Source organism: Littorina saxatilis, unplaced genomic scaffold, assembly GCF_037325665.1.
Source record: "Littorina saxatilis isolate snail1 unplaced genomic scaffold, US_GU_Lsax_2.0 scaffold_730, whole genome shotgun sequence".
Classification (NCBI taxonomy): Eukaryota; Metazoa; Mollusca; class Gastropoda; order Littorinimorpha; family Littorinidae; genus Littorina; species Littorina saxatilis.
In genome coordinates this window covers 17,501-41,621 of record NW_027126127.1, presented here as the reverse complement: position 1 = coordinate 41,621, position 24,121 = coordinate 17,501, and the positions used below count along the sequence as shown (strand labels likewise).

Below are 24,121 nucleotides of genomic sequence, written 5' to 3'. Positions count from 1 at the left end.
ATGGGTGAAGAGAATAGCGCGCGAGTCGACGAGTAAGAGGGACATGATGTGTGAAGATGACTTCTGAGAGAGAATGCCGCGTCTGTCTACACCTTCAACCGACCTTTGCGTCAAACAACAATTCCGTTTCTGCGTAAACCATCTTTTTCGTCTCCACCCCTATTCAGCTAAACATCCCCTTCCACCCTAACTCTACTACTTTTGATCTACCTTCGCTTTGCTCTTCTTTTCGTGAAGGCATCGCTCGTGCGCGCACGCACGCACATGCACACACACACGCACGCACATGCACACACGCACGCACGCACGCACACAAACGCACGCGCGCAAAAAAAAACCACACACACACACACAAACACACACGCACACACACAGGTAGAGAGAAGTAGGCTGGGCATTCTGAGTCCATCAGTAGGCTTCTCTCCTTACACAATAACTCGGTCAAGAAAATCAATGAAGGAAATGGTATAGTGTCTTGATGATTTCACTTACACAAATACCATACTCGACATCGTAACTCCTCTCTCCTCTCTCTCTAACACACACACACACAAACACATACACACACAAACACATACACACAAACACATATACACACACATATTATACCAGACATGGGAATTCCATAATAGAAAAAAAACTCTGAAAATAGGTCGAGGTCCAGGGGCTGCCCAGGCCCCGGCGGGGTACAGGGGCAGAGCACCGTTGGGGAGACCAGGGGAACGAAGTTCCCCGGAAGGAAAACTAATTTTAGCATTTTAGACCAATATTTTGATAGTTCTCGTGTAAGCAAATAATGGATAGAGAGACAATAGTATACATGTAATTTAATTTACCTTTTTTTGCCGCGGACAATTGGTTTTGTTTGCTAAAACGTAATTTCCTTTTCGCGGAAATCTGCGATTTCGCGGACAATTCCCATGCCTGTATATACACACACACACACACACACACACACACACACACACACACACACATCATAGCATCTGCTATCCCTTGTGCACATTGGTTGCAGCTGCCGGCATAAAACAGAACACGATTAGCACTGCACGGATTTTCCATCACGATGACAACAAAAGCCACACATCCTGTCTGTATTTAAAGATGACGAATGCTACCACACAGCTCACGCGCTAACACACACATACACACACTCGCTATCACGCACGCACACACACACATATCCACACACTCGCTATCACGCACGTACGCACCCCCCCCCCCCCCCACAGACACACACACTCGCTATCACGCACACACACACACACACACACACTCACCCAAACGCATGCACGCACCCACCCACACACACATGCGCGCACACATACTCACACCCACTCACAAACGCAAACTCATGCACGCATGTACCCACGCACGCACACACACACACACACACACACACACACACACACACACACACACACACTGTTCACTGTTGAATTTTCTCTCCAATGTTCCTGTTTCACTTTCACACACAGTCTAATGGTTAGCACGTGCACTGGTTGGCAGCCATGCCAAGGTTAAAGGAAAGACAAATACTTTAAAAGCCACACTCTGTAGCTGTTCTCTAACGCACTAATCGATAACAATCATCTCCTCGGCCTCTTGTCTCTCTGACATAATGTGTCTTTTACCAAACAGTGATGCACGTTCGGTGTCGCCAGGCGTCCAACCGCCGAAAGCAACAGACGAATTCCCCAAATAACTCTGTCGGGTTTGTATTGGTTGCGAAAGAGTGACTACCCTTGATTTTAGCGAGACAAACAAACCTCGTGCCAATCTCTACCGAGGGGCATAGACCAAATAGCCTGGACCGCCAACTCGTCACGTGACCCTTCGAGGTTACGACTCTCGACTTTCAGGGGCGCGTCGCGTCCGGTTTGAAAGGCCAGCGATTCGAAGACAGTGAAAAGAAAGCACGCTCCAGTTATTTGTGACAATGGGAGGTGACAATGAACTGGATTTTCCAAAACTCCAAACTAAACTTAACAAAACTCATCGAAAAACATGTTCCATATGCACTTTTGCTGAGTTTATTTTAGCATTTTCAGAACTTACCTCGGCAACTTCGTCCATGTTTACAATCGACACCGGATATCACGTCCCCCTGATTTCTGAAAGGCTTGTAAGCGTTGGTTCCTAAATGCGAGAGACCGCTACCTCGTAATAGAGAGAAAGAGCGGAGAGAGAGCTAGTTGGCGGTCCAGGATAAATGGTCTATGCGAGGGGTGAGTCTCAAACACGTAAACAAGAAGCACGTGTTGAGTATTTGTCTCAAAGCAATGGTATTCCCTCTTTCACTATACATACAAACCCCGAGTTATATTACAAAAAAAAACTTCTCCTTTTTTTTTCAAAGCGCATTTTGGCAGCATTACGGAACTTTTTCACGGTATGGGCAAGACTTTGCCAAGCAAGGACTGCCGAAAACTTTCAAAAATTGCCGAGACCAGTATCAACATCGCGTATTAATTACAAAAAGTCCACAATAAAAAGCAAGAACCAGAATAAGTTACCCGATCAACCCACCAACCATCAACTATTCACATTCTGTCAATAATGTCCTTGACCTTAGGAGAGTGAAATGAGACAAAGGATACTACCTCATATACGAAGGTGTCACCGTGGGCCCGTTTTATAAAGCCCCAGTCTGCCTCAAATGGTTTACAGAACGATTTAAATCTTCTCACGATAAAAGCAGTTCTAACCTTATGGAACACACTTGCAATAGCATTTCATGGCATTAAATGACACAGTTCGTTTGTATGGCTATTTAGCTTGCGTAAACCACACACCAGTTTTTGTGGTTTATCTATCCCCTGAGCCATCGTGGACCCGTGTGATCGACTTTCCTTTTTTTCACAATTTAGTCGTCAGTTTGTGATTTTAATGCGAATCGCTGTATCTGCAATAGCACGTTATTGTGTACCTCTGAATCTAAAATGCAACAAACGACTGCGAGTCACACGAACTTATCGGCGGCGGTTGATTTCAAAGAAGAAAGCGCTATGCAGAACATTCGTCTGCTTGGGCAAACACGATCTTCCATGAACTGCTTCCGGGCTCCCTTTTTTCAAACTTTCAAAATTTCGAATTGTACTGATCTTGTCTTGATGAAAAATGAAAATTCGTATATATAATTTCAGAATGTTTGTGTTAGAAGCTGTCAATTTATCATTTAGATTTTAAGAGTTAGGTCTAGCGCCAAAACGAGGCTTCCGATAAATTGTTTAATGGTAAATCCGTTCTGACTGCACGAAATAAATTCTTTGAAAATGTCTCACTCTCAACGGAAGGCGGCCAGGATGTTCCCGTTCGGTGAGCGTTCAAATGGAAGTATGTGTGTACTGTATGTAGAGGCTCGTGGAGCTCAGTGATCAGAAACGGATGGTTTACGGAAGGCTGAGCGTGCCTTCAATTACAAACGCTTTCGTGGTTCAAAGGAAAATAAAAGTCCTAACGGCGGATGGACTGACGGAAGCGGACACACCCACCCACACGCACACACACAAAGAAAAACACGTAGGTTACCCGCCCTTGGCTTTCCAGGAATCTCTGGTTAAACTCATTAAACGCAATCAATGTCTCCAGCCCACCAACACACTTCCTATCCTATTCTCTTCACCTCTACCATCTCCAACCTCTCCTCTAATGCCAACTCCTTCTTCGTCACATTCTAAAACAAGAAGAGCAAACGCTCGATCGAGTCACTTTCGCAGTTCTGAATATTATATGAGGCATCAGATGGACAGGAAGAAATTGCTATTCACAACACAATGAGTCACGTTCACATAAAATTTGAGCCCGGTCACTTTTATAGTTTCCGAGAAAAGCCCAACGTTAAGTTGTGTGTTGCCGAACAGAAAAGGCTAGTTATCTCCCTTGTTTTTCTGATAACGTTCGTAAAAGGCTACAGATGTAAATACTTTGATGTAAAGAATAATCCTACAAAGTTTCAATCACATCCGATGAACTTTGTCAAAGATATAAAATGTCTAATTTTTCCTTTGACGCTGACCTGTGACCTTGAAAAAGGTCAAAGGTCAACGAAACCATCGTTAAAGTGTAGAGGTCATTGGAGGTCACGACTAAACAAAATATGAGCCCGATCGCTTTGATAGTTTCCGAGAAAAGATATAAAATGTCTAATTTTTCCTTTGACGCTGACCTGTGACCTTGAAAAAGGTCAAAGGTCAACGAAACCATCGTTAAAGTGTAGAGGTCATTGGAGGTCACGACTAAACAAAATATGAGCCCGATCGCTTTGATAGTTTCCGAGAAAAGTCCAACGTTAAGGTGGTGTCTACGGACGGCCGGCCGGCCGGCCGCCCGGACGGCCGGCCGGACAGACTAACACTAACCGATTACATAGTCACTTTTTCTCAAGTGACTCAAAAAGAATGCCCGTTGTAATTAGCAATACCACGTTGCATGAGTAACAACAGCCGCTTCTCCATCAATGTCAAGGACAGACTAATGACGCGCTTGAACTCGTCAGATTTTAAAGTTTTATCAAGAATGGATCTTTCCATCTTTGCCCATGCTGCTTCTTCACACACACACAGGCTGCAGGCAGGCGTGCGCGCACACACCCACACTGCCTGCTCTCCTCACTTCCCTCATCAATTCTCCAAACTAACTTACCCCAAGCCCTCCTAAGTGCTAATTTTGGTGCTCCCAAGAGCCATTATCTGGATGATAACGAACAAAACGGTAATTACAAAGCTTCCTTCCACAACAACAGCCTTGGTCAGGAAAAATGTGGTCAAAACCCCCCTAAAGTCCCCCCCCCCCCCCCCCCCACCCGACATACCCTCCCTTCCTCATCAACTATCTGATAGAAAATCCAAAAACAAAGAGACTGCCAGCGTTCCAAAATCCAAAAAACAAAAAAACCGTTAGTTGTTGGAACGTTGTTATTGACAAAATTACGTTACAATTGTATATTGTCATTTAGGTGTGCACGTAATTTTGTCAATAACACCGTTCCAACAACTTACCTTTCTTGATTTTGTTTGATTTCAACTATCATGTAGATCAAGCTATTCTGTCTCGATGATCAAAGCCAACGCATCAAAGAACCTGAACTGTTAGTAATTGGGACGTGGGCGGGGATGTAGCTCAGTCGGTAGCGCGCTGGATTTGTATCCAGTTGGCCGCTGTCAGCGTGAGTTCGTCCCCACGTTCGGCGAGAGATTTATTTCTCAGAGTCAACTTTGTGTGCAGACTCTCCTCGGTGTCCGAACACCCCCGTGTGCACACGCAAGCACAAGACCAAGTGCGCACGAAAAAGATCCTGTAATCCATGTCAGAGTTCGGTGGGTTATAGAAACACGAAAATACCCAGCATGCTTCCTCCGAAAACGGCGTATGGCTGCCTAAATGGCGGGGTAAAAAACGGTCATACACGTAAAATTCCACTCGTGCAAAAAACACGAGTGCACGTGGGAGTTTCAGCCCACGAACGCAGAAGAAGAAGAAGAGAAGAAAGTAATTGGAACGTTTAATCATTGACAAAACAAAACGTTTCATTTACAGTGCGTCGACCCAGTGGCCTTTTAAGTAAACAGACAGACACACACTTATGATACACATAATGAACTCATCTCTTAAATAGTTATTGAATCTCGCATGGTTTCGTTGAGGTAATGTTGATGATTATCTCGACGGGCGCAGTGGCGGGGTGGTAAGACGTCGGCCTCCTAATCGGGAGGTCGTGAGTTCGAATCCCGGTCGCTGCCGCCTGGTGGGTTAAGAGTGGAGATTTGTCAACTTGTGTGCAGACCTGCTAGTGACTTAGCCCCCTTCGTGTGTACACGCAAGCACAAGACCAAGTGCGCACGGAAAAGATCCTGTAATCCATGTCAGAGTTCAGTGGGTTATAGAAACACGAAAATACCCAGCATGCCTCCCCCGAAATCGGCGTATGCTGCCTGAATGGCGGGGTAAAAACGGCCATACACGTAAAATTCCACTCGTGCTAAAATCATGAGTGAACGTGGGAGTCTAAGCCAATGAACGAAGAAGAAGAAGAAGAAGATGATTACCTCGCCGGCATCTTGCATGCGAGATTCATCAACGATTTTGAGTTAAGTTCATTGCTTGTATTTTGAAACGTTAGCAGTGTATTAGTTTGTGTACGTTTGCCTCAGCGTAGAACTTCGGAGAATCGTCTATATTATTTTTATGATAATAGTCTCGGACGGTTAGCGGAGGACGTTTTTAATTATTAAAAAAAAAATCAAATCAACTGTTACATAGTGCTTAAGAAGAACAGTTGAATCGTGGGCTGCACAATAATAGTATTATACAATACGGTTTCCACGTGCACAAGTTGAATCGTGGGCTATAGTATAACAGTATTATACAATACGGTTTCCACGTGCACAAGTTGAATCGTGGGCTATAGTATACTAGTATTATACAATACGGTTTCCACGTGTGCACGTGGGCTTAGTCTATTATTTCGAGGTTAGAAGCAAAGCAATGCTCGACTTTCTGCGTCCAATCACGGTTAATGAGCGTTAAACCCTACCCCCCTGTAGACTGCACCTGTTTTTGAGGGAAAGTGATAGAAATCTGGTGCCAGAACGGCGCCCTCCCTATTATAGTGGGCAGGTGTATTATCGTTGCATTATCTATGTTGTTGTGTTGGCCCCTGCTATTTTGAGTGGCACGCGCGGGTCGGGGTACGGGGTGGGGTGTGTGTGTGTGTGTGTGAGCCTCCGTGCGTGTGTGTGTATGTGTGTGTGTGTGTGTGGGGGGGGGGGTAAATGCTTGCGCGCTCTGTATAGATGAAACCACACGGCAAATTCCGATAGTACCCAATATTGACGGACTGTGTGATGATATCTTCTGCTATTGGTCTGTTGAGACAGTCCGGTCTCGATTTTGATATCACTGTCGAAGCAGAAGATATCATCACACAGTCAGTCAATGTTAGATATATATTGCTAATTCCCTGGACATTTTGTATTTACTGTAAAGAAATTACAAAAGTATTTGTCTCAGTTTTGACTGTTCCATATCCCTCTGATTATTATTTCTTTTTGTTCACTCTTTTCTTGTACTTTTCAGTATTTAAAAATGTATTTTCTTTCAAAAAGTCTTTAGTCACTTGCTCAACCAAATTCTGGGATCATTACATTTTCATATGTATTTGTTTGTTTTTAAATTTAGGTGTTTTTGTTTTTGAAGTGGGGAAGCAATAAAGAGGTCGTCGATATCAAAACTGATATCGACGGAAATGTCGTCGATATCACTTTTACAATGAGCTCAGTTTTGCCCAATTGACCAATGGAAATCCACGTAACATATGAAATAACAATATTTTATTATAGTAGCGATTTTGAAAACTGCCAATCGGTAACACTTCTGGAGGGGCAGGGTCAGTTTGCTCGAATCGAAGTTTTTCCAGAAATAACTCCGTCGGGTTTGTATGGGTTGTGAAAGAGTGAATACCCTTGCTTTTCCTCTGACAGATAACTTCACACATGCTCCTGTCCACGCATTTGCGACACTCCCTCGCTATAGTAATTGGCCCCTCCAATGTATGTCCGAGTAAAGAGGGCATTCACTCTTTAACAAAACCCACAAACCCGACAAATTATTTTCGGAATTCGACTACAGTCAAACACGCTTAAGCCGAACTCGCCCGGGGAATGAAAAATCGTTTCGCTTATCCGAGTGTGTGCATATCCGAGTTCGGATAAGCCAAACCTTTCCCGAGAAATTACCCTGCAGTTCGGCTTAAGCGAGTGTTTTTTCTCAGAATAAGTTGTAAATTCACTTGGAATGGTTCTCTCTCTCTCTCTCTCTCTGTCTCTCTCTCTCTCTGTGTGTGTGTGTGTGTGTGTGTGTGTGTGTGTGTGTGTGTGGGTGTGTGGGTATGTGCGTGTGTGTGTGTGTGTGTGTGTTTAAATGAATAAGATCAAAACAGTGACAAGTTACAAGTCGGCTTTCTTCAGTGGGGCTTTAATAATACCTCAAAGCCAACTGTAAAAATAAATGGTAAAAACAGTGACACATCTCAGAAACAAAACCAAAGATTCCACAAGCAACTACGCTTTTGTTAAAAGGATTCCAAGTAAATCATAATAAATGTAATGTTTAATGAAACCCTCTCCATTAAAGAAAGAAAAGAAACAAAATTAGACAATTTGTCTCTGTGGTCATAAATCAAGATCAAATCTCCGTAAACATAGATTGTAGGCAAATGTTTTGTTTCGCTGCATGTTTAATGTGGTTTGATCTTCACCACTCGCTCAAAATGAGCACATACATTCCTCAGGTAGATTTGCTCTTCACAAAGATCTCTTCCTTCGATTAGAAAAAGAGGTTTGTATGAGAGCCACTCGTTTTTGAACACTGCAACAGTTGTTTGGAACATGCTAGCAGCCGCAATGATTTCAACGTCGGACCCCCAAGAGTTAGGTCTGAGGGTGTTGGCAAGAAGATGATTGCGGCACACGTCATCAGTTTCCCCGCATACTCAAAAACAGGTGACGTGTTCGTTTCTGTAGGACAATTATAGCCGTGACGAAATATGTTTATCTTCTTGACGTGTTTTTCAAGCAAAAATAAAACAATTGTCTCTCCGACAGTGTTTAGAGTTTGGCTTAAATCTGTCAAAATCACGTTTGAGATGTCCGTGTTTGAGTTAGCTATTTTTTGACAGAGTTTGGCTTATCCGAATTAGAAATAGTCTTACAAAGAGGGGGGTCTGGCGGGGAATTGGTTTTGGTTTCTGATATCCGAGGTTTTGTGTTTCGTTTAGGCGAGTGCGGCTGTATTTATACCAACATTTATTCCATCTTGCACGCCGGGAGCGAGGGATAAGAGGAGAATATTAATGCTACAGTGGAAACCCCCTTTTAAGACACCTCCCTAAGATCTTGTAAGACCCCTTTTAGGACCCTTTTAAGACCCTTTTAAGATTTAACCTTCTGTTCATAATTTATTATCCTCTGTAAAAGTACCTCCATGTTAAGACTCTCTCCGTGATAAGGCCAGATTTTCTCAGACTTGTGGAGGTCTTAAAAGGAGGTTCCACTGTACCTGCCCAGTCATCTGCAGCTCATCGGTGTCAGTTCTCAAGTCGTCATTTCCCGCATCTTGCTGCTGACATTTACCTCACGTTCCTCAAACACCCTTACACTATCAGAAGAATTACTCTTGACGGTCTGAGGCACAGGCACTTGACACAAGGTAGGTTGGGGCGGGGTTGGGGTATACTCTGCTGTCTAATACTACAATTTAAACAATGTCAGTGCGGGGTTGGGGTGTGCTCTGCTGTCTAATACTACACTTTAAACAATGTCAGTGTGGGGTTGGGGTGTGCTCTGCTGTCTAATACTACACTTTAAACAATGTCAGTGTGGGGTTGGGGTGTGCTCTGCTGTCTAATACTACACTTTAAACAATGTCAGTGCGGGGTTGGGGTGTGCTCTGCTGTCTAATACTACACCATAAACAATGTCAGTGCGGGGTTGGGGTGTGCTCTGCTGTCTAATACTACAACATAAACAATGTCAATGCCGGGTTGGGGTGTGCTCTTCTGTCTAATACTACACTATAAACAATGTCAGTGCGGGGTTGGGGTGTGCTCTGCTGTCTAATACTACACCATAAACAATGTCAGTGCGGGGTTGGGGTGTGCTCTGCTGTCTAATACTACACCATAAACAATGTCAGTGCGGGGTTGGGGTGTGCTCTGCTGTCTAATACTACAACATAAACAATGTCAGTGCGGGGTTGGGGCGTGCCCTTCTGTCTAATACTACACTATAAACAATGTCAGTGCACTGAAGTGTTCCACACTTGTTGTAACCAGTAGTGTACTGGTAATACATGATACATGTTAAAAAAACAAAAAAAACCACGCTCGTGACATACGAGAGTGTACTCAACGTGGTCCATGAGCGAAGAAGAAGAAGAAGCAGAAGAAGAAAGCATAAAAAAAATAATAAGAAGAAGAGATTGAAGACAAGACTACCCCCCCCCCCCAACACACACACACACACACACACACACACACACATCTCCCCTGTGACCCATGTCACGTCATCCTCACAGCCCAGTGTAAAGCGCCTGTGGCTGTGGTCTGTGATGACGTTCCAGAACCTACAGCCGTCGGGGCAACCAATAAGACAAAAGAGGCGCAGCAAGCTGATGATCGTGTGGAACTCAGAAACAATGGGAACACACAGGTCGGATATGGGACAGGAAGGTGTTCCCCGGAACGCGCCGGAGGTTGTGCGGGTGCATTCCCCGTAGTTGATGTCTACGACCTGTCTGCATGGTCTGGGTCATTACTGCCCGTTATGCCGGTTGGCATATATGTAGGGCAGCATTGGTTGCTGTTTCCGTAGCATTCCTTTTTTTTTTAAGGGATTGGGTTGTTAGCCCAGTGCCCAACCCCCAACCTGGAGGACCAGTGGATTGCGCTTTGTCACACCTCTACCCTTCGACCTGTCCGGCTTGGGTGGCCCTACCAGGAGACGAATCTCCCGCCGGCATAGCTCCATGGGTCGCTGAGCCTGAGGCACGCAAGCCCCCCGACCACGTCAAGGTGGCAATCCATCGGGCACCCATTACAGGCGGTTTGTCTGCCCTTTTGTCCTCACTTAGATTTCTGGTGTTCATAGTTTATTGGCCGATTGATCTGAATGTCGGCATGTATTTTTGTAGTGGGAGACACACGGTCGCAGGCACGGTTGGCCTAGTGGTAAGGCGTCCGCCCCGTGATCGGGAGGTCGTGGGTTCGAACCCCGGCCGGGTCATACCAAAGACTTTAAAATTGGCAATCTAGTGGCTGCTCCGCCTGGCGTCTGGCATTAGTTCTACTGCTAGGACTGGTTACCGGAAACAGACATATTTTTCTTTTTGACCGTATCTGTGCTCTGTCGAAAATGGGCAAGTTGTTTAGTCTGCCAGAACTCGCGCTAGTCATTTCGATTCCCTGCAGTTGTTCGGCTTCTGTTTCTTTTGGCATTACACTAAACAAACAAGAATACTAGAGTGCGTGTGTGTTGTGGGGGGGGGGAGGAATTCGGTCAGTTGTACTGCCAAAATATGTGTTTTAATGCCCCCTCCCTGTAATCTTATGATTTTTGGCTCACGTAAGTGTAGCCTATGCGATGGTAAACTTTGTCTGTCTGTGCGTGCGTGCGTATGTATGTATGTGTGTATGTCTGTGGTAGAAACTTTAACATTTTTGGCTAAACACCGAAATACTCATTTCACGTGGTTAATTTTCAAGCACCATCTTCAAATTATTGAAGCAATGATCAACATTGTGTCGGCATGTGTGTAGTTAAAGCGTGTATCCAAAGAAAACGGGTGGTGGGGGGTTTTGAAGGGGTACAAGCAGTTGACTGATTTGTGTCGTGTTTGGCATGTAGACGGCAGGTCAGGTGTCAAGATCAGGTCAGGGGTCGCGCGAAGGATTGTGGTCCAGTTCTCACCTCGCCGATTCGCCGGGGAAGACGATTTCATGTTGTTCGGTTTCTAAGCTCCAGAAAAGTAAATAAAGAAGATACCAAAGGGAGATTTCCTACAATTTAATCTGCACAGCGTGTTTCCAATGTCCACGCGAGGAAGAGCTGTCGAAAGCGCGGCAGTCAGTGTCGATCTTGCAGCCGTATCCCGGTAAGTTCAGAGACAGATCTAGTGTCTCCCACTCTGATAACGTGTCACCTACTGTTAATCCGTTTTGTTTTAATTTCTTTTTATTTCAGCAGACACGGATGTCAAACACAGTGCTAGGCAGTCACCTCTAGTGAAATGAGTTGATCTAAAGTGCCTGTAATGTTTGGATGTCTTTGCTCGTGGTTCGATTTATGTGAATTTCAAGACTTGCAGTAGAGTCTCAAGTTAAGTTTACTCTGCCCGAAAAAAACTGTCCACCATTTACTTGAACATGCAGATATAAGGAAACGGAATGAATCTGTTCTCAAAGTCAAAATGATCACGATTTTTTCCTCAGATTCAAAACATGCACTGTCATGGTTTTGTCTGTACAATTTAGTAAGTCTTAAGTACTTTGCAACAACTTCCTTGAACGTGAAAGACAGTTTTTGAATGCTAGATCTGTATCGCGTTTCATTCCAGACTCGATCCTCTCTTTGATTGTAGATCTACTGTTTGCTGTTTACGCACTATCATATGATTCGCTATGTAACGTTTGGTAAGCTTACCTTGCCACAGCTTTCTTGTCTTTGTTGGCATTTCTGGCTGTGTTGACCGTCAGAATTATTTTAAGAACCAGGCTGCTGCAGTCGACATGTTTCGCATATTGTAGGGTTACCATGCTGCATAGGTAAAGTGGCTTGTATAACCTGACTATTCTGTTTCAAAACACTGTTTATATTTGTGTAGGTTGTAGTCATCATAACTAATCGCATTTTGCCATTTGTTTCAGAAAGGAGGTTAACCTACAACAAGATCGACGCTATGTCAGATATATGCCTCAGCCACATGAAGACTTCCGAATTTAGATCTACTCGGCATGGTGACAAGTCTTGATGAAAATTATAGGACTGAGGACAGCAGTGGAAAAAGTGCCCACATGGCAGGTACCTAACCTATTACCCTAGTCATTTTATCTGTTTGCCTTCTTTTGAAAATTATACATGGAGTTGATATGATGCGTTAGTTTTAACTCTGTGTGTGTGTGTGCGTGTGTGCGTGTGTGTGTGTGTGTGTGTGTGTGTGTGTGTGTGTGTGTGTGTGTGTGTGTGTGTGTGTGTGTTTGTGTGTGTGTGTTACGGAGTGAGTGAGTTTGTGTTATGTTACTGTTTGTTGATTTCTTACGGGAGCCTTGAAGGCTTCGCCTCTTGTTTGTTTGTTTGTTTGCTTAACGCCCAGCCGACCACGAAGGGCCATATCATGGCGGTGCTGCTTTGACATATAACGTGCGCCACACACAAGACAGAAGTCGCAGCACAGGCTTCATGTCTCATCCAGTCACATTATTCTGACACCGGACCAACCAGTCCTAGCAGTAGAACTAACCCCATAATGCCAGACGCCAGGCGGAGCAGCCACTAGATTGCCCGTTTTAAAGTCTTAGGTATGACCCGGCCGGGGTTCGAACCCACGACCTCCCGATCACGGGGCGGACGCCTTAAGTTACCACTAGGCCAACCGTGCCGGTTTAAGAAGACATGCAGACGGACACCTACTAATGATACAGATAATGAACAAGGAAAGGGGGACAACTCTCCACGGCACTAAAAGATACAATGCCTGCATGACCTCTTCCCCTTTACCCTCCCCCCCCCCCCCCAACACACACACACACACACACACACACACAACCTCGGGTTCAGAAAGATGCCATGTCTGCCACAGGACCGTAAACAAATAAGTACAAGATAAAACGGTTGGCTTCCGTTGCCTAAATGCACTAAACATAGCCTCTCGGTGAAACTCATACTTGCAACACATTTCAGAATGATCTGATGAAAGTTTCAAATCGTGCTTGCGAAACGCGCCAGACATTCCGCAATAAAAACACTCGGTTGTACAGACAGATCTGACTTCACTGTTCACCTGTAGTCTACTTTTAACTAAATGGATTCCGGCAGACTGGGAATCGAGAGAGTGGAAACAGTGTGGCATGCACGTGTGTGTGTGTGTGTGTGTCCGTTTGTGTGTGTGTGCGTGTGTGTGCGTAAGTGTGTGTGCGTTTGTGTGTGTGTGTGTGTGTGTGTGTGTGCGCTTGTGTGTGTGTGTCCGTTTGTGTGTGTGTGTGCGTGTGTGCATACGTGCGTGCGTGTGTGTGTGTGTGCGTCCGTTTGTGTGTGTGTGCGTCCGTTTGTGTGTGTGTGTGTGTGCGTCCGTTTGTGTGTGTGTGCGTGTGTGTGTGTGCGTTTGTGTGTGTGTGTGTGTGTGTGCGTTTGTGTGCTTGTGTGTGTGTGTGTGTGTGTGTGTGTGTGTGTGCGTGCGTTTGTGTGTGTGTGTGTGTGTGCTTGCGTGCGTGCGAGCGTGCGTGTGTGTGTGTGTGTGCATGCGTGCGAGCGTGCGTGTGTGTGTGTACTTACGTGCGTGCGAGCGTGTTTCTCCAGAGATTTGACAGGTAGATTATCTTACCAATGTAATAGGAGAATCTAAATATTCATGCCACCGGTGAGTTGAAACACATTACAGATCCGCTACGAAATGAAAACGCCACAATGTTTGCCTTTACGATTGAGTGCGCAACACCAGTGACGACATCATTGTACTTGCTTAAAACAAACACGAGGCGTCAGATATTTGTACTGGAACGAAAAGGAAAAAAACAACCAGAACCAGCATGCAACACACACACACACACACACACACACACACACACACACACACACACACACACACAAAAGCAGCTGATAAATATATATATATATATATGAAAAGCGCGCATGTCTATGAGTCAACTCGCCATTTCTTACCCCTTCCCCCCTTACCCTTCCTCCCCACTCCAACTTATCGTTTTCCTTTGATAAGCAAAGCTCAAATTTCTGCTTTCATGCCAAACAATATACGTTAATGGGATCTGTGATCCAAACATGGCTTTTGGTCAATCGAGATGGAAGTTTATTTACAAGCCCGTAGGGCGAGTGGAATAAACTGCCATCGAGATTGACCAAAAGGCATGTTTGGATCACAGATCCAATTAACATATATATCTCGACATTCACTGGTCTTAGGGTTTTTGTTTTCAAAGAAGAAAGAAACTTGCTTGAACACGGACCACTTCTCCGAGCAAAATCAACAAACCTAATCACTCGCATTCCACCTCAAGGTCTCGGCCAACCAAGACTATGGCATACTCGTAGCAAAGCCGCCGAATGGTACCGTAAACCAAGAATAGTGACGTAAGAGAATAGAATGTCGTCTTTTGATTTGGAACGTGACGTGTTTCAGAACTTCTTCTGGACAACTCGGATGGTCTTCTGCGTAGTGGTTGGCACGAGATTCTTTTTCTTCTTCGACAGTTCATCCTCCGATACTGTAGCAAAACGTTTCATCTTTTTTTCACTTTCGAGTATGCGGACGACTGAACTTGACCGCTAAAAAGTAGTCCTTTCGGTATTATTACGCCGAGTCTGAACATGAGGTCTGAACATTGTTTTTAGGCAGGATCTAGGTGAAAGCGAGGCTGTTCTTATCTCTGTGTACAGTCGAGAGAGAGAGAAATACATGTCGAGACATATTGTGATACGAAGACATAACGATTCCAAAGCAACAACAACAAACAAACAAACAAACAAACAAACAAACAAACAAATAAAATAACAAGAAAAGCAATCGACGTTAGTTTCTGTTTGACGAGGGTCAACCAAACTTGGGTCACTTCGTGAGATCATCAAACCCTAAAATGTGTGCAAAGTTTCAGAAGTCTAGCTTGAAAAAAAAACCATCCGAGATAACCTCAACGTTAAATTTTTTGTCCACGGACAGACGGCCGTCCGGCCATATGAATCCTAATACTCACCAATTACTCAGGTGAGTAAAAAAACCAAAAAAACCACAAATTCTCAAAATCTCACCCTTGCTGTTCCCAAAGGACAGGTTGTAGCGATGCTTGAAGCGGTGTATCCACCCTTCGCTGCACGTCCACCCGGTAATACCCAGCTCTTGGGCGATAGCCGTCGCCCTCCCCTTCAGTACCCGGCCGTTGATAGTGGTGTTGGCTGCCCTGGCCTGTGCCAGCCACTGCACGAGAGCCTCGTCCACGTTGCCCAGTTTGGGCCCCCGCACGCGTCTCTTGTTGGGGTTGGTCTGGCCGCTGTAGTAGTACTTCTTGTACTTCTCCCTGTCCTTCAGGAGTGTACTCAGGGTGGAGTTGCTGATGCCGAAAGCTTCGGCGATCAACTTCTTCTTCTTCAAGGGGTTGGCTTCCACCACGTTGATGACCTCAATGCGTCGTTTTAAGGTCATGGTGTTGGACCGTGTTCTTTTCTCCCCCTCCATGGCTGTCTTGGTTGTTTGGTTGCTTGGTTGGATGGTGTTGGTGGTTGTTTTTTCCTTTAGCTTTCGTCAGTTCTGGCGACGTACAATGGATGAGAATGTGCACAACCTAGCCAAGTTTGTGAAGTAGAACTGAGGAAAATGTACACAACCTAGCCAAGTTTGTGCAGTAGAACTAATGATAATGGGCACAACCTAGCCAAGTTTGTGAAGTAGAACTGAGGAAAATGTACACAACCTAGCCAAGTTTGTGCAGTAGAACTAATGATAATGGGCACAACCTAGCCAAGTTTGTGAAGAGTATTCTTAGTGGACTCAAAGTCGTTCACAAATATGTTTCTGTGGGCATCGGTTCTTACTTATAGTTGTGGGATAAATCCGTACCGCATCGTTGTTGAAGTGTGCTGTTTCCAGACACCGTTTCTCATTGTTAGATAATCGATTATTGAAGAACAACACGAACACTCTTTATGTCACCAACATACCTCGGAACACTCTATTACATCATGCAGTTAAGTTGTCCAAAAAGAAGCAATCTTGGACCTTATTGTTCCAGCCACACTGGACACACAACTCAAAACTCAAGTCACCCAAGACGTTCTACTGACTTGTGTGAAGTATGAGTGTTCTATTCCTTATCATACAAAAAAGAAAAAGACATTAGAGACACGTCTCTAGACTTTCTACTGACTTTGGTGAGATGGTGCCGGCACAGCGGAGCTTCGTGCAGAGAGGGGTGGGTGGTAGAAAGAGCAAACACTCACACCTGCAGAAAACAGAAAAAACAACACCAATGCTAGAAAGCAACAGAAAACAGAAAACAGAAAACACACAACCCAATACAGTGAAACCTCAGTTTTATAAATTCTGCGGAAATATAGTCTCAGTCTGAGAAAGGGGTGGTTGGGGTGGGGGTATATTCTGAGAAAGGGGTGGTGCTTAGGGGTGGGGGTGTAGTCTAAGAAAGGGGTGGGGCTTAGGGGTGGAGGTTTCTTCTTCTTCTTCAGCGTTCCAGAATTTTCTGGTTACGTGTGAGCTCGTTTGCCCATTTGGGTTACCCACACTATGCTCATAAGTTGACCTGGGAGATCGGAAAAATCTCCACTCTTAACCCACCAGGCGGCAGACACCGGGGATCGAACTCACGACCTCCCGATTAGGAGGCCGACGTCATACCACCACGCCACTCCGCCCGTCGGCTTTGAACAGAAAATTTAAAAAAAAACCTCGCAAGGTCTCCAAATGGAAGCTCCACTGTAAAACTAATTTTAAAAATCCAGCAAACCAAACACGGGCTTGAATACACGGTGCCCCGCAGCATGCCCTGGACTATAATCAACAATATCATTTTACAATATTTGTTGTTAACGTCACATTATAAAATCATCTAAGGTGTGTTTTATTATCAATATTTATGGTGGATAAATTAAAAGAAAGGGGTTATAAGTCCACAAATAATGTTAGCAGTTTCACCGAATTTCTGCACTTTAAAACAAGTCGCATAAGGCGAAAATACAACATTTAGTCAAGTAGCTGTCGAACTCACAGAATGAAACTGAACGCAATGCAACGCAGCAAGACCGTATACTGGTAGCATCGCCAGTCCACCGCTCATGGCAAAGGCAGTGAAATTGACAAGAAGAGCGGGGTAGTAGTTGCACTGAGAAGGATAGCACGCTTTTCTGTACCTCTCTTCGTTTTAACTTTCTGAGCGTGTTTTTAATCCAAACATATCATATCTATATGTTTTTGGAATCAGCAACCGACAAGGAATAAGATGAAAGTGTTTTTAAATTGATTTCGAAAATTTAATTTTGATAATAATTTTTATATTTTTAATTTTCAGAGCTTGTTTTTAATCCAAATATAACATATTTATATGTTTTTGGAATCAGAAAATGATGTAGAATAAGATGAACGTAAATTTGGATCGTCTTATACATTTTTTTTTAACAATTTTCAGATTTTTAATGACCAAAGTCATTAATTAAATTTTAAGCCACCAAGCTGAAATGCAATACCGAAGTCCGGGCTTCGTCGAAGATTACTTGACCAAAATTTCAACCAATTTGGTTGAAAAATGAGAGCGTGACAGTGCCGCCTCAACTTTCATGAAAAGCCGGATATGACGTCATCAAAGACATTTATCAAAAAAAGAAAAAAAAACGTCTGAGGATATCATACCCAGGAACTCTCATGTCAAATTTTATAAAGATCGGTCCAGTAGTCTGAATCGCTCTACACACACACACAGACAGACACACATACACCACGACCCTCGTCTAGATTCCCCCCCTCTACGGGGGGCAGTGGCCCTGAATTTCCTGTTTTATTTTGTACACTGACTCCCCCCCCCCCCCCCCCCCCCCCTTCCTAATGGGAAATAACTGACCGAAAAACTAAGTTTGTTCGCCCAAAGAGCAAATACAGTTCAAGGTGGGTTTTATCACTGTTATGTGACCACTCAACAGGAATACCTTAAAACAAGTGTTTGAGCGATCAGTTATTCAAATTAGAAATGGCCGGGCTTGAATGGCATTTTGAGACTGCATTTCTCCACTCGGCGATTTCTTTGATACTTTTAATTATCGTCCTAACTTTTGACAGATGAAGACAGAGAGACAAACTGACATGAAAAAAACAGGGGAAGAAAGACACACTGACAGAGGGAGGGAGAGAGAGAGAGAGAGAGAGAGAGAGAGAGAGAGAGAGAGAGAGAGAGAGAGAGAGAGAGAGACTGAGCACGGTGTGTGTTTGGGGGGGGGGGGGGAGACGAGGGGGGGGGGGGGGGGACGGGATGTACTAACAACAGGCCATTCCAAGCAGCTGTTATCTCCCTTTCTAAAGTTGCCATCCACACCAGCACATGAGATTTTTAGATTAATCCTGGCGGTGTGGCCTTACCAAATATAACAATGATAGCAGAAAAACGAAGCCAGTGCATTCACAAATCAATACGTTTCGCGAAACAAGAAGAAGAACAAAAAACAAGAAATGAAACAGCAATAACAAAACCAATGTCTGCTCAATTGAACCCACAGTAGCAGAGATGTATACAACTACAAGTCTAATATAAAGATGGACAGACAGACAGACAGACAGTGAATTTTAATACACAACCCGTATAAACAAAGCTCTACTTTGAATACCCTTCTGGATTTTCCTCAGGCTCAGTAATGTCGTTTGTTGTGAACAAAGCTTGCGATTCTGACTATATAATGCTTATTGGTCCTTGCAAACCTCGTGTCAAGGAACAACGCAACTTAACTCCGAAGTGGTCCATACCTGGGTTTAGACATGCAAACTAAAGGAGACTCTTCTGTTTTCTCTCGATTTCTCGGTGTTAAGCTGTACACTTGGCAAAAGGGACCCTGCCCTCGTCTCAGATCAGGCCTGTTTCTATGTACATGGTATAACAGAATTGGAGTTGACCGTTAATTACCGGTATTTTACCGGTTGAAACGAGAAAATTCCAGGAAAAAGACGGCTGCCGGTATGACCTACCGGTTGATTTTCAGAACAATCGGTTTTTTTCGCTGGTAAAACAACAAAACCAGTACTCTGAGTTGGACTCTTACTGGTTACAATGACCAGCCTACCGTTTTTTTCTGGACAGTTTGCATCATACAAGTTTGTGTACCGGTTTGAAAAAGTACTAGCGCCATCACTGTATAACTTTTAACCATCCCTCTGCCATGGAATTTATTCCATCGCAGTTCCTGCGATGTACAGAGCTGGTGTACCTGACAACAACAACAACAACTTTCTATGACAACAACAACCACAACCACAACCACAACCACAACAACAACCAGGCATGGGAATTAAAAAAAGCAAAAAAGGCTGAAAATTTGTAAGTAACAAGAAGAGCAAACGCTCGATCGAGTCACTTTCGCAGTTCTGAATATTATATGAGGCATCAGATGGACAGGAAGAAATTGCTATTCACAACACAATGAGTCACGTTCACATAAAATTTGAGCCCGGTCACTTTTATAGTTTCCGAGAAAAGCCCAACGTTAAGTTGTGTGTTGCCGAACAGAAAAGGCTAGTTATCTCCCTTGTTTTTCTGATAACGTTCGTAAAAGGCTACAGATGTAAATACTTTGATGTAAAGAATAATCCTACAAAGTTTTAATCACATCCGATGAACTTTGTCAAAGATATAAAATGTCTAATTTTTCCTTTGACGCTGACCTGTGACCTTGAAAAAGGTCAAAGGTCAACGAAACCATCGTTAAAGTGTAGAGGTCATTGGAGGTCACGACTAAACAAAATATGAGCCCGATCGCTTTGATAGTTTCCGAGAAAAGTCCAACGTTAAGGTGGTGTCTACGGACGGCCGGCCGGACGGCCGGCCGGCCGGACAGACTAACACTGACCGATTACATAGAGTCACTTTTTCTCAAGTGACTCAAAAATTAGCAAAGTTGCCGGCGCGAAGCACCTAGCCCTGCTAGGGTGGTTCGGGGGCATGTCCCCCCGGAATTTTTTTTCTCCAAAGAACCCAACTGGTACAATTTGGTGTCATCTAAGCTCCAAGTTTGCCATTAAATTCAGTTTTTAGAACCATTTTTGCCTCCCCCACTTATTTTTTCGGCGGACACTTTTGGTTTTTCGGCAGAACAACAACAAAAAATCGGCAGAAATTTGCCTGTTGGCGGACAATTCCCATGCTTGAACAACAACAACAACAACAACAACAACAGGCCCGCTGGTGGAACCACTGCAAACACCTTTGTGATAAAGATGACAATAACGACAACGACAGCAACCCTCCGCATGCTACTGCTGCCATGCATCAGCCTCGGCCAGATACAACTGGTGGTGAGCAGGACAGTGCCTGTAGACGGCGTGTACATCATCACAATAGTTTCTGACCCTGACCACACAGTGGAAATATGCAGCTGCAGCTCCACATACGGGTTGCTGGTTTCGCCAATTGAAAGATAAAGCCAGTAAAACAAAACACTTTTGTTTTATGTTGATGTTGATGTTTATGTGTGTGTGTGTGTGTGTGTGTGTGTGTGTGTGGGTGTGTGTGTGTGCATGCATGCATGCTTGCGTGCATGCATGTGTCTGTCTGTGGCTAATGTTTGGTGTACACATGCATGTGTGATACAGTGTTGTTCCAACTTCAAGTTAAATATCATCACAAACCCTTTTTTACTCTTTCAAGTCTCATCCAATCCTGGGTCATGTGAAATACACGGAACCTGCAGAGTTAAAATGTGTGCATGGAATTGGAACATAAATTTACTGTCCAAAAAAAGATATATAACTCATCCAGGGATGTCGTTAGGCGTCGGACATCGGACATTTTATTGATGAAAATCCTCAAATGTCCGATTCACATTGCCGCATGTCGGTCAGATGTCCTATGGTTTTAGCCTGAGCATGGTCATTGTCCGATATGTACTCCATTCCTTCGGACAGCGCGATATTCGTTAATTTTCATTTCAAGATACAAATCTTCTAAAAGACCGAACGCTCTCGTGTTCAGCTGACACTGAAGTTGTCAGTGCCGCGTGCGGATCTTTTCTTTTGTCGGGAATTCCCGAACCGTTTGCGGTATGCGCAGTTTGGGTATTTATAACCGTCTTGGTGCAGCGCACTGATCTAAAAATAGTGGATTCTTTTTAGATCAGTGCATGCTACAGGAGTACGGGAGACAACTCCAGCGGCTCTGAAGTTGTTCATGTTGGTTTCTTTTTTGTGGTTTCTTTGAAACAAAACAAATACAACATTATACGCACACTGTGTTGATGTATTTACTATATTATGTGTGTGTTCTACAGCGCGCGCGCATGGGTGTGTGTGTGCGTGTGCGCATGACTTTGGAACAATTCCATGGAATGTTATAAGCTGTTCGGCGCAAATTCATAATGTCCTATTAAACTTTCTGAAAACGGTCAAATGTCCTATTGATGCTGAAGAACTCAGGACATTTGTCCTATAGGTATGAATTTGTGGCAACATCCCTGCATCGCTAACATTCTCACACTTTTGATTTCTCATCTTCGGTAGTGTAGTCCAAGCAGACTCTACAGACTCCTAGTGCCAAGTATTCCTTACTTGCAATGTGAGTGTTTACTTTTAGTTTACAGTTTTAGTGATTAGCAGGCAGTTCCAGACAGAAATATTGTGAATGCCTAGCCAATTAACACAAACTAAGACAGTGAAGGGTGTGGTTGTTGTGCAAAGCCATGTTCTGTTGGAAAATTCAGTAATAAACAGATTTTTAATGTGTTGTAATAAATCCCAAGCACTGACAGTATTAAAAAAATCAAAACTTGACTCAAATGTAAAAAGACGGAATTCCCGATTTTTTTTGTAAACTACTTTTATACGTACTGAATTAGACCTTCCCACTTAAAATCATAAAACACGCCAACAGTCCAGAAAAACATGTCAAGTGGATAACACTGTCTCGACGGTGCATGCGAGCGTGCATGTGGGTGCAACACTGCATGTGTTAAAACAACGCACCACATCAAAACAACGCACATGATCTACTGAGCATGCTACACGAACGGGAGTCAGGCAGATCAAACGGCTTACCTTTCAGAAAGACCACCACGTGTGAAACGCACTTTGGAACGTTGGCAAACAGCGAGAGAGAAGAGGTAAAACACTTCATCCCCCGTCCATCCGAATCACATTGCGAATTATGATCATGGCCGGGAAAGTTTATTCTCCGATGCAGTGGCAGTGGCAAATAGCCGGGTTACACTGGATGTCAGATAATACCATGCATTAAATTAGCCCCCGGTCGTTCGCTCTTAGCAAATTCCTTTAATCTTATGCACGAGTATATTTAGAATCCAAAGTTAATCCTCCTGTCAATGCACAGTTAGTGCACTGGTAATTTTCACAGTTAATTAGGTAGAAGGAGCTGACACAACCTCCGAAGCAGAAATGAACTCATCCGTCCGTCTGTTATTAGGAGTTACCGCCCGTCAATAAGTTTCAGGGAAGGAACTCTGCATTACCGACAGCAGTAGTTTAGTCTTGGTTAGGTCCCTTGAATCAGTTGACTTCGACACTGAAATGGATCTGAGTGAGTGTCACTGTGTGTGTACGTGTGTGTGCCGGTGTGTGTGCCGGTGTGTGTGCCGGTGTGTGTGTGTGTGTGTGTGTGTGTGTGTCACAGTGTGTGTGTGCCGGTGTGTGTGTGTCTGTGTGTGTGTGTGTGGGGTGGGGGTCTTGTTTCCTTTGTTTTGGCTCTGAACCCACATCTTCTTCTTCTTCTTCTTCGGCGTTCCAGGATTTTTGGCCTCAGGTCAGACTTCAAGTTTTGCAGCTTGAATAAAGCTAGTGGTCAGGATCAGGGAGTCTTTGGTGCCCCAGAGTTGCTCCTGCAGTGTGGCACCTTGTGGCCAGTGATCTGTTCTGGCTTCCTGGTGGAGCGGGCAGGTCTGCAGGATGTGCTCCGGGGTCTGTGGGCCTGTTTCGCACGGGCAGTTCGGTGTGTGTGACAGACCAAGGCGGTGCATGTGGGCACGCAGTCGACAGTGTCCGGTCCGTAGGCGGAAGAGGATGGTCTGCTGATGGCGCTGTAAGTTGGGCATCTGATCATCAGATGGCAGGCTGTGTTGGGCATTCCAGGTGGTTTGGTAGTGTCTTTTCACCAGGGTTTTGGCTTCACTGTAAGAGACTGTTGGTCTTGTCTGCTCCAGATGGCTGCCAGTCTTGGCCAGTCTGTCCGCTTCCTCGTTCCCTGAGAGGCCACAGTGAGCAGGGATCCACTGGACAGCGACGTTTGTGCTCTGGGAGAGAGTACAAAGAAGACGCTGGGTGTCTCGTTCCAGCTGCTCTTTGGGCGACTGCAGGCTTTGGACGGCGGATCTGCAGTCGGTCAGGAAGACGGCGTGAGAGGGTGGGTGTTCGCTGACCAGGCTAACTGCTTCTCTGAGAGCGGTGAGTTCTGCCCGGTAGTTGGATGACAGCTCTCCGGCAGGCAGGGATCTTGAAAGGGTGTGTCCGTCTGGGTAGCGTACCAGGATCCCGCTTCCTCCGTTTTTGATGGCACCATCTGAGGACCCGTCAGTGTAGATGTGAGTCCATACTGAGGCGTTGTAGTCCTGGTGCATCATCTCCAGCGTGAGGTTCTTGAGGACTGCGTCCTGCTGCTCTCTCTTGCTGGTCACTCCTGGCATGTCAGTAA

The 24,121-nt window shown here is 44.6% G+C and overlaps 2 protein-coding genes across 2 annotated transcripts in view; both read right to left on the bottom strand.

Moving 5' to 3' along the window:
• Positions 1-15,312: 15,312 nt before the first annotated feature.
• On the bottom strand, positions 15,313-22,848 carry LOC138954577 (tigger transposable element-derived protein 4-like). Its single transcript, XM_070326388.1, has 2 exons — positions 22,516-22,848; positions 15,313-16,720 (listed from the first exon to the last, which is right to left on the bottom strand). Exon 2 carries the CDS (start codon positions 15,955-15,957, stop codon positions 15,475-15,477), a length of 483 nt encoding a protein of 160 aa, XP_070182489.1. The 5' UTR covers positions 15,958-16,720; positions 22,516-22,848; the 3' UTR covers positions 15,313-15,474.
• The window catches only part of LOC138954576 (uncharacterized), a 3,841-nt gene continuing 475 nt past the window's right edge, over positions 20,756-24,121 (bottom strand). The window contains exons 1-2 of the mRNA XM_070326387.1: positions 23,586-24,121; positions 20,756-20,797 (exon numbers count right to left, since the gene is read on the bottom strand). The exon at positions 23,586-24,121 is cut by the window's right edge and continues 475 nt beyond it. Coding sequence (XP_070182488.1) covers positions 20,756-20,797; positions 23,586-24,121 — 578 coding nt within the window. The remainder of the gene's footprint in view (positions 20,798-23,585) is intronic.

Bases quoted from the DNA above. Each gene is read 5' to 3' on its own strand.
- LOC138954577 (XM_070326388.1), bottom strand. From the start codon at position 15,957: ATGGAGGGGGAGAAAAGAACACGGTCCAACACCATGACCTTAAAACGA.